Raw genomic sequence first — 9,971 nt, 5'->3', positions numbered from 1 at the left:
ATAAGATAAAGGGAAGATGACATCTGTGTTTCCATGACAACTTGCTTCCAGTTTCCCCCAGAAACTGGGGCACAAAATAAAAGCCTGGAGGGTAGAGAGGGAGAGAGGGAGAGAGAGAAGGAGGGAAAAACAGGGAATCATGAGTGCGGGAACTTGGGCATAGGAAGAAACTCTGTATTTGTCTTTAGCAAGGAAAAGTGTGCAGTACTATGAAGGGCTTTATTGAAAGAAAGGATTACAGTAACTGAAATGAGGCAGTACACCCTTCCATAGGACAGTCTGTAGAAAAAAACTTTACTCCCTGCTTCCCCTTCCTCACCATGGAAGCAGTTACAAGTCTGATGGGGAACAACACTTCCCTACGACAGGTTTTAACATCAGAACCCCAGAGGAATTCGAGACCTGTAAAGAGAGAAAGATAACATGAAGAATGCATTTGCAAAGGGAGAGAAAATGCACCACAAGCTTCAAACAGCTTGTGGCTCTTTGCAACTGTAACAACAGAACATGCTGTGCACTTTCTAGCATCAAACTCTCCCTATTCTTAACTCTTTTCTCTCATCTGCTGAGAAACTTCAAACTTGGACACCAGCCATACTATGGCCTCCAAACAGGACAACCATCAGAGACAGAGACCAGGAGTCCCAGCCCCTAGAGACCCTCCTTCAAGAAATAAAGGTGTATTTCTCATATAAAAGACAAATATGGGTAGATTTCTGTGACACACCTAGCTAAGCTGCCTTTTAAACATGGAAAGGCAAAAAATAAATTCACAAAATCAAAAGCCACTGAATTCTTGCCCTATAGCACTGTAGAGAAAAATGGATTAACTGTTCTTGTCCTGGAGAAAGCTAGGAGCTAGACTTCTGGTTTCACTGTCTTTCTAGTTTTTTCCCTACTCTACAAAAAGAGAGAAATCATGTGTGCTGGTGTTGCCCCTTCTGTGGCCCCACGGATCAGTACCTTACAGTCTCTTCTAGAGTTCAGCCAACAAAATTAATAACGACAAGATGCAGGATGGTGTTGGCAAAGAGGAAATCGGCGAACGCCCGCTCTGGTGAAATGCCTTGGAACTCGCCCTTGTTCTGGGGGTTGATCTGGATCCGTAGGCAAACTGCATAGTAGAGAGAAAACGAGAGATCAGAGATCACAAAGAGAAGCCGTGGTGGGAAGCATAGCCTTGGTAGGGCAGTCCACCTCAGTTCAGGTCACTGTTCCACCAGCAGAAAAGTCAACTCTATCTTTCTTATGAGACAAGATCACTGTCAGGGGATTTGCATGGGGCTGACGCGCAGTCAGCTCTCGCACAGCACTACAGGGGGTGTCCAAACGAGACCTGAGAGGAACAGGTTTATAACAGGATGGGACAGGCACAAAAACGGGGCAAGCAACACTCTACTGGGTGCACTGGGCAGGGCTGCAGGGAAGAAAGGTGTTTTTTAGGGTGCATTATGGGAGAGCAACATCTTTAAGCAGTCATTGCTAGAGTTTTGGTTCACCATAGGATGTTTGCTACAGAAAGACATCAATACAAGAGAGCAACCCTGCAGAGAGGGACTTGGGGATTCTGGTAGACAAAAACCTCAGCATGAGCCAGCAATGCTGCAGCCCAAGAGGCCAACTGCATCCTGGGCTGCATCAGAGGAGTGGCCAACAGGTCGAGGGAGGTGTTTGTCCCCCCTCTACTCTGCCCTCATGAGGCCCCACTTGGAATCCTGAATTCAGGTTTGGGGCCCCGAAAACAAGAAGGATGTGGACCTGTTAGAGCAGGTCCAGAGGAGGGCCATAAGGATGATCAGAGGTTGGAGCACCTCTCCTATAAAGGCTAAGAGAGCTGGAGATGTTCAGCTTGCATAAGAGAAGGCTCTGTGAAGACCTCACTGTAGCTTTTCAGTACTTAAAGGGGGCTTATATAAAAAAGATGGAGAACAACTTTTTACTTATGCGGATAGGACAAGGAGCGAATGGTTTTAAACTAAAAGAGGAGAAATTTGGATTAGGTGTTAGGATGGAATTCTTCACTCAGAATTCACTCAGAGTGGTGAGGCACTGGAACACGTTGCCCAGAGATGTTGTGGATGCCCCATCCCTGAAGGTGTTCAAGGCCAGACTGGATGAGGCCCTGGACAACCTCATCTATTGGATGAGGTCCTTGTCCATAGCAGGGGAGATTGAAACTAGATAATCATAAAGGTCCCTTCCAACCCACTCCATTCTATGATTCTGTGATACAAGATGGTAAAAGGGAGGATTCCCTGACCAACACGGAGAAGCAGGGACACCCTGTGGCTGATGAGGAGCTGGGCCTTGTGGTGCCCATGAGCAGAACCGTGCAGGCTCACCAACTGCTGAAGAGCATCCTCCTGTGGTGCATGGTGAGCCCGCCAGGCCTGGCTCACTGGGAGAGGTCACAGCTGAGGGTGCTCTCGAGGAGATGCAGCAGCTGCAGGGGAACAAGCCTGGAGGCTGGCAGGAGCAGAGCTGTGTGCTTTAAGGTTAACAGGGAGTACCCGTGGCTGCTAGGCAGCATGGAACTCTGCAGTTTTCAGATTGCTCAGAACATTTTATTGTTGCTATAGCAACTTCCCGGTTTCCAGGAAGAACTGCTAGAAAAATACCAAGTACCAGGACTTGCCAGCTGCCAGGGGAGTCTCAGGGGCTGCTGCAGAAGCTCCCTGGCCTGCCGGGGGTCGTTTGGGGATCTCCAAGGGGCTGCTGTGGTCAATAAAAGAGATTTGTCCATTTCTGTGGGAACTCTAAGCTCCAGGGGGCTTGACACGTTGCTTGGGGCTCTCAGGTTGCCAACAGACCTTAAGACATTGCCACGGAGAGTGAGCAGAATCACAAAACCACAGAAACGTAGGAGTTGGAAGGGACCTCAAGAGATCATCGGGTCCATCCCCCCTACCTAAGCAGGATCCCTAGAGCAGGTTGTCCAGGTAGGTGTCCAGATGGGCCTTGAATATCTCCAGAGATGGAGACTCCACAACCTCCCTGGGCAGCCTGTTCCAGTGCTCCGTCACCCTCACCGTGAAGAAGTGCTTTTGCATCTTGGTGCGGAGCTTCCTGGGCTCCATTTTGTGGCCATTGCCCCTTGTCCTGTCCCCACAAACCACCGAAAGCGGCTGCCACGGGGATGCCCTGGCTGCCAGGGGAAACCGCGCAGGGGCCGAGGCGAGCGCAGGGGCCGCACTGACCGCCGAGAATGAAGCTGCCGACGGCGGAGATGAAGCCGCTGAGGAAGGAGTTGAAGGGGAAGGTACCGACGCCGAGGCAGTAGCCGAACTGGAGCGCGCCGGTGAGCAGCACGTAGAGCAGGTAGGCGTCCAGCACCTTGAGGCGACTCGGCGTGCCGCTGCCGTACTCGGCCAGGAAGCGCCGCACCACCGAGCCCACCGAGCCTGCGGCCCCCGCGCCGCCTGCGCCCGACCCCGCCGCGCCCGACATGTTGAGGTGCGGAGCGAGCTGAGGTGGCCGGAAGCAGCACCAGGAAACGCTTCCGGGGCGCGGCTGAGCAGCGCAGGCGCGTGACCTCCCTGAAGGCCGAGTTCTGCCCAGGGAAGGGCGGAAGCGAGGTGTCAGCAGACACTGCACGCATGCGCGCCGGTACGTGACGTAGAGAGGGGTGGGGTTCTCAGCTAGCGCCTGCGCCGAAGCCTTATTGGGCCCAATTCCTGGTGATTTCCAGGCGCCAATGAGAGCCGAGGAGTATTTTAATATTAATAATAATAATAATAAAGACAAGCCCTTGGGGAACATACTCAGGGGGAGCAAGCACACGAGCCATATGGGAGCGAGTGTGCAAAGACTCAGGCTACGGGAGCGATGCCTTGGTGTAGTTGAAGTGACACGAATACACTTGGCAGAAGGCAGGGGCTTCCTGCGAGCCCCACTTCTGCTGCGGCAGCCCCTTAGCATCAGCTGTCAGAGCACCCCTGGCTTGGAAGTGGCAGGGAAGCTGGAATGATTTAAACAGCAGCAAGACTTGGGCAGGAAAGTTCTGTTTCTGTCCTCTTGAAAAGCTGATTTTTTTTTTATTAGTATTATTTTTTTTTTCTAAACTAAAAGACGCTGTCTCATTTTCCTCTTATTTCAGGCTCTCTCCGTCCTTGTGGTTCCTTCTGTCGTTCCAGGGGGAAGAAAAACAACCTAAAAAAAGCCCAACCCTGAGACCCAGACACTTAATCTAAACTGTTAAAAACTAAACTAAACTAAAGTAAACTAATAAACTAAAGTGTTGCAAGGTCAGAAATAGAGAGCAGAGGTTTCTTTACCAGTCCAACCTTAAATTACCATGTTACAGCCTATTTATTCTTTCTCCCAAGAATCCCCCCTTTCCTCATGAATTCCTTTGATAAGAAGACTGCCCAGTTCCTTATTTCAAGTGCCCCAACACAAAGCCCGTCAAAGAACTGAAGAAATGATAGAAGTGAGCAGGAAGACCAGCGGCAGATATCTCCACAACCTATGCAGTCTGCGCCACCTCACAATCAAAGACACAAGCTGTGATACTGCTCCTGCCCTGTCAACTCCTCAGTCACAAGTGACCTCACAAGCACTGACTCAAGCCATGTGTATATGTTTCGGTTTAGTTATTGATTTGGCTTATTATTTTTATTATTTGTAGAATGATCTGTAGTTGTTAAAGAAAGTATCTGCTTGTAGCCTGGCTCCCGTGGTCATCACCCCTTGTTATGACAGGAATGTAATAATAAAGTTTGTTGAGGTTGTATTTCTGGTGATCTGAATACGTAAACACCAAAAGTGCTGGTGGCCCAAGTACAAATAAAATTGTAATTGTAACTGGAGGTAAGTGTTGACATTTGTCATCTGTAATAAGAATCATAGAATCATTAGGGTTGGAAAAGACCTCCAAGATCATCTGGTCCAACCATCCCCCTACCACCAGTATCACCCACTAAGCCATGTCCCTAAGCACCACGTCCAACCTTTCCTTAAACACCCCCAGGGACGGTGACTCCAACACCTCTCTGTGCAACCCATTCCAGTGCCCGACTACTCTTTCTGACAGGAAATGTCTCCTCATTTCCAACGTAAACCTCCCGTGGTGCAACTTGAGGCCATTCCCTGTAGTCCTATCACTAGTTATCTGAGAGAAGAGGCTGACCCCCAGCTCCACAACATTTCCCTTCAGGTAATTGTAGAGAGCAATAAGGTCTCCCCTGAGATCCTCTTCTCCAGACTAAACAACCCCAGTTCCCTCAGCCACTCCTCATAGGACTTGTGTTCCAGACCCTTCACCAGCTTCATAGTCCTTCCTTGGACACGTTCCAGGGCCTCGACGTCCTTCTTGTAGTGAGTAGCCCAAAACTGAACACCGTGCTCGAGGTGCGGCCTCACCAGGGCAGAGTACAGGGGGACAATCACCTCCCTGGTCGTGCTGGCTGGGATGATTCCTGATACAAGCCAGGATGCCGTTGGTCTCCTTGGCCACCTGGGCACACTGCCGGCTCACGTTCAGGCAAGCATGGACCAACACCTCTAGATCCTTTTCCTGTGCACAGCTTTCCAGCCATTCTGCCCCAGGCCTGTAGCATTGCATGGGGTTGTTGTGACCAAAGTGCAGGACCTGGCACTTAGACTTGTTGAACCTCATCCCATTGGCTTCTGCCCATCAACCCATCCTGTCCAGGTCCCTCTGCAGGGCCTTCCTACCCTCTGGCAGAACGACACTTCTCCCCCAACTTGGTGTCACCTGCAAACTTACTGAGGGTGCACTCAATTCCCTTGTCCAAATGATGAATTAAGATATTAAAGAAGATGGACTCCAACACTGACCCCCGGGGAACACCACTGGTGACCGGTCGCCAGCCGGATTTCACTCCGTTCACCACCACTCTCTGGGCCCGGCCAGTTTTTAACCCAGCAAAGAGTGTACCTGTCCAAGCCATGGGCTGCCGCCTTCCCCAGGAGAATACTGTGGGAGACCATGTCAAAGGCTTTGCTGAAGTCTAAGTAGACTATGTCAACAGCCTTTCCCTCATCCACTAGGGGGGACACCCTGTCGTAGAAGGAGATCAGGTTGGTCAGGCAGGACTTGCCTTTCATGAATCCATGCTGCCTGGGTCTGATCCCCTGGTTGTCCCACATATGCTGTGGGATTGCATTCAAGATGACCTGTTCCACCACCTTTCCTGGCACCGAGGTCAGGCTGACAGGCCTGTAGATCCCTGAGTCCTTACAACCCTTCTTATAGCTGGGCGTCACATTAGCAAGTCTCCAGTCATCTGGGACTTCTCCAGATGACCATGACTGCTGATAGATGATGGAAAGCGGCCCAGCAATCACATCCACCAACTCCCTCAAGCACCCTCAGGTACATCCCATCTGGCCCCATGGACTTGCGACTGTCCAGGTGGAGCAGCAGGTCTCTAACTATTTAAAAAGACAGGGCTCTCCTGGAAAGAGTCCAGTGAAGGGCCACAGAGATGATTCAGGGCCTGGAGCATCTTTCCTATGAGGAAAGGCTGAGAGACCTTGGTCTGTTCAGTCTTGAGGAAAGAAGACGGAGAGGGGATCTTATTAATGTTCACAAATATCTTAAGTGTGGGAGACAGAGGGATTTGGCCAACCTGTTTTCAGTGGTTTTTGAGGATAGGACAAGGGGCAATGGCCACAAAATAGATCACAGGAAGTTCCGCACCAAGATGTGAAAGAGCTTCTTCACGGTGAGGGTGACAGAGCACTGAAGCAGGCTGCCCAGGGAGGTTGTGGAGTCTCCATCTCTGGACATATTCAAGGCCCATCTGGACAACCTGCTCTAGGGAACCTGCTTATGCAGGGGGGATGGACCCGATCTCTTGAGGTCCCTTCCAACTCTTACAATTCTGTGATTCTGTGTGATTTTGTAACAGTTACCAACTGAACTGGGGGGGGTGGTGGTTCTTCTGCTCCTCGTCCCAGACTTCCAGGTCAAGAGGCTGAGTACCCCGAAGATAAGCGGTCTGTCTAGAGAAGTCCTTCTCTGTTTGTGAACAGCAGGTCTAGCCAGGCAACCCCTCTGTTAGCCTCACTAACCAGCTGAGTCGGGAAGCTATCTTTCACGCACTCCAGGAACCTTCCAGACTGCTTCCTCAGGGCTGTATTGTATTTCCAGCACATGTCCATGAAGTTAAAGTACCCCATGAGAACAAGTGCTGGTGATTGTGTGACTTCTGCCAGCTGCTTATAGAACACCTCATCTGTCTCTTCATCCTTGTTTGGCAGTCTATAACAGACCCCCAACAGGATGTCCGCCCTATTGGCCATCCCCCTGATCCTCATCCATAGAAGTTATACACAAAGAAAGAAGATCTAAAGAAGTTATATACAAAGAAAAAGAAGAGATATCAAAGTCAGTAAAGATAACCAAATCCACTGACTAGGAAATGTAAAGACAGCAAACAATCTTTAAAGCAGAAAGTTACTGATGTTAGCAGTCCAAAAGGATTCAGCTCTTGTTAGGGCAAACATAAATCTACCTTCTAACCTAGCTGTATTTGAAGATTCAAACAGGAAGAATATCTCAAAAACAAATAAATAAACAAAAAAGCACCATCCCCACCACCACCAACAGCAAAAACCCCCATACAAATAACACACTATATTAACTTGTCTATATGTTACATCACAGTGATTATTACACATTGTTATGATCTCTTTATCAGAGAGTGTAGTGAAAGAACAAGGGGTAGTAGCTTTAAAGCAAAAGAGGGTAGGTTTAGGTTAGATATAAGGAAGAAATTCTTCTGCCCTACACTGGGCAGCTGGGTGGGAATTTGGTTGTTAGCCAAGGCTAACCCACTAGAACCGAGTGGAAAGAACACACAGGCAAAACCAAGTGCAGGTGCTGGAGGGCTGAAAGACCCTTTCTGTGTTGGAATGTCTGGGTTTCTAATAGAAAAAGGTACTATGTAACATGCAAAAAGCATAAACCATTTGAATTCAGAGTCTTTAATTCAGTTACACAATGCTGATGCATCTGGGCAACAATTCAGTCACTCGGAGGGTCTACACCAGCTCTCATGGGTGCCTCAGGGAACTAGAAAATGCCTTTGACATGCTCTCCTTCAACGCTTGTTTGACTTGGTTGTTCCTGAGTGAGTAGATGTATGGGTTAAGCATTTGAGTCACCACGGAGAAGAAGAAAGAAAGAACTTTGTCAGAGCCCTGCCCACCCCGTTGCGCTGTGCGGTTATACCTGTAAATAGACGTGCTGTAAAATACAGTCACCACCATAAGGTGAGCTGAGCAAGTGGAAAATGTTTTCTTCCTTCCTGAGGAAGATGGCATATGCAAGATGGTGATAATAATGCAGCCATATGAAATGACAGTTATTGTTAAGGTACCTGGCACAATGATAATCGATAGGATAAAGAACAGTCCTTCAATGAACCATGTGTCTGTGCAGGACAGCTGCAACAACTGTGAAGCATCACAGTAAAAGTGGTTCATGACATTGGGACCACAGAAAGGCAACTGGACAATCATAATGGCAGGAGAAAGCATCAGGAGAAAACTTACTGCCCAGCAAGCCAGGACCAGTTGGAAGCAGAATCTGTTGTTCATAATAGCTGTGTAATGCAAGGGGCGGCAGATGGCAACATACCTATCAAAGGACATTGTTGCCACGTGGAAAAATGTGCAGGTACCCAAGTAAAAGAAAAGCAGCATCTGAAGAAAACAACCGGGCAGGGAAATTATTTTCCTCTCTGTCAGAAGGCTGTAGAGGGTGCTAGGAATGAATGTGGAGGTGAAAGTGATTTCCAAAATGGCAAAATTCCTGAGGAAGAAGTACATTGGAGTCTGAAGTAAATGGTCCACAAGTGTGATGCTGATGACAGTAATGTTTCCAAACAGGATCAAGAAGTAGGCAATCACAAGAATCAGAAAGAGGATGATCTCCAAATGGCGGCTGTTGGTCAGCCCCAAGAGGACAAATTCCACTACTGTTGTGTGGTTCATTGAATCTTCATTGCTAGCAGAACAAGAAAAGACCCATTTTGAGAACTAGTGGAAAACAACAGAACACAAGTGAATATGGTTTTGTTAACATATAAGGGAGATACCAGTAAGTAACCCCCTGGGAGAGACTGGAGCAGCTGCAGTAACTACATTTAAACAATCTTGTTCAGGTAAATAGAGTCCCAAGCTCCGTTTGTAATACTGAGTCCTCATTCCAGTTCAAACAACACATAGGGGTCCCCTCTTAGGACAGTTGGGAGGGATACATGTGCAGGAACTGTTTTGGACCTTAGGACTATGAATCTCTGAATGGTAATGACAGTATTTATCCTCCATCAAATGCAGACAGACACTGAAGCAGATTAGACACACTAGTGATGGATAAATTAGTATTGCAGAAAACAAACTTGCTGCAATTAAAAGGAGATATAAAGAAAAAGAGAGAGGAAAGAGACTTTACAAAGAAAAGGCTGGATAGATGGGTAGCAGTGCTACAAAGACAAGTTTGTAGAGCTGGTTACCACCGAGCAAAGGGAAAATGCATCAAGTAATGGATGGATACCACACTAAGCAAAAGTAAAAGAAAGAGAAGGGGGAAAGTATGGGAAGAAATTCTGTTTACTTTTCATTTAACCTCAGCACTATAGCTTCAGTAGATCAACTCTGATGCTGATGGTCATGCTTTCTTCTTCGTGGCACCTGTCTCTAAGTATCCCTCCACACTACACCATCCTACCCTAAACTCAGTCAGGTACTTTGTCCAATGCACTGTGTCTAATGCACTATGGAAAGCAAGCACATCTTAGACAACTCATAGCCCATACCAAACTCGCCATCTCATTTTCCCTCTTCAAGTGCAACTTACAAAATATTCAACAAAAGGGTAAATCTGAGCTAGGACACTATGATTATCCTTATCACACTACTCCCATGAATTCTTTCCCCCTTAGTTCACTTAGTGCTAGCAAAACACAGGCGTTTATTACCAGCAGCTCATGTTTTTTTTC

At 48.0% G+C, this 9,971-nt stretch overlaps 2 protein-coding genes across 2 annotated transcripts; both read right to left on the bottom strand.

Annotated features, from left to right (window-relative positions):
* Positions 1–200: 200 nt before the first annotated feature.
* On the bottom strand, positions 201–3,504 carry DAD1 (defender against cell death 1). Its single transcript, XM_083809657.1, has 3 exons — positions 3,198–3,504; positions 964–1,114; positions 201–402 (listed from the first exon to the last, which is right to left on the bottom strand). Exons 1-2 carry the CDS (start codon positions 3,445–3,447, stop codon positions 984–986), a joined length of 381 nt encoding a protein of 126 aa, XP_083665783.1. The 5' UTR covers positions 3,448–3,504; the 3' UTR covers positions 201–402; positions 964–983.
* Positions 3,505–7,845: 4,341 nt separating this feature from the next.
* LOC310885814 (olfactory receptor 6E1-like) lies at positions 7,846–9,158 on the bottom strand. The gene has a single exon (XM_083809619.1). The coding sequence runs from the start codon at positions 8,962–8,964 to the stop codon at positions 8,023–8,025; it is 942 nt and encodes a 313-aa protein (XP_083665745.1). The 5' UTR covers positions 8,965–9,158; the 3' UTR covers positions 7,846–8,022.
* Positions 9,159–9,971: the final 813 nt, after the last annotated feature.

Source organism: Anser anser (assembly GCF_964211835.1).
Source record: "Anser anser genome assembly, chromosome: 23".
NCBI lineage: Eukaryota > Metazoa > Chordata > Aves > Anseriformes > Anatidae > Anser > Anser anser.
The sequence above is the reverse complement of the archived record's forward strand: the minus strand, read 5'-3'. Positions and strand labels throughout refer to the sequence as shown.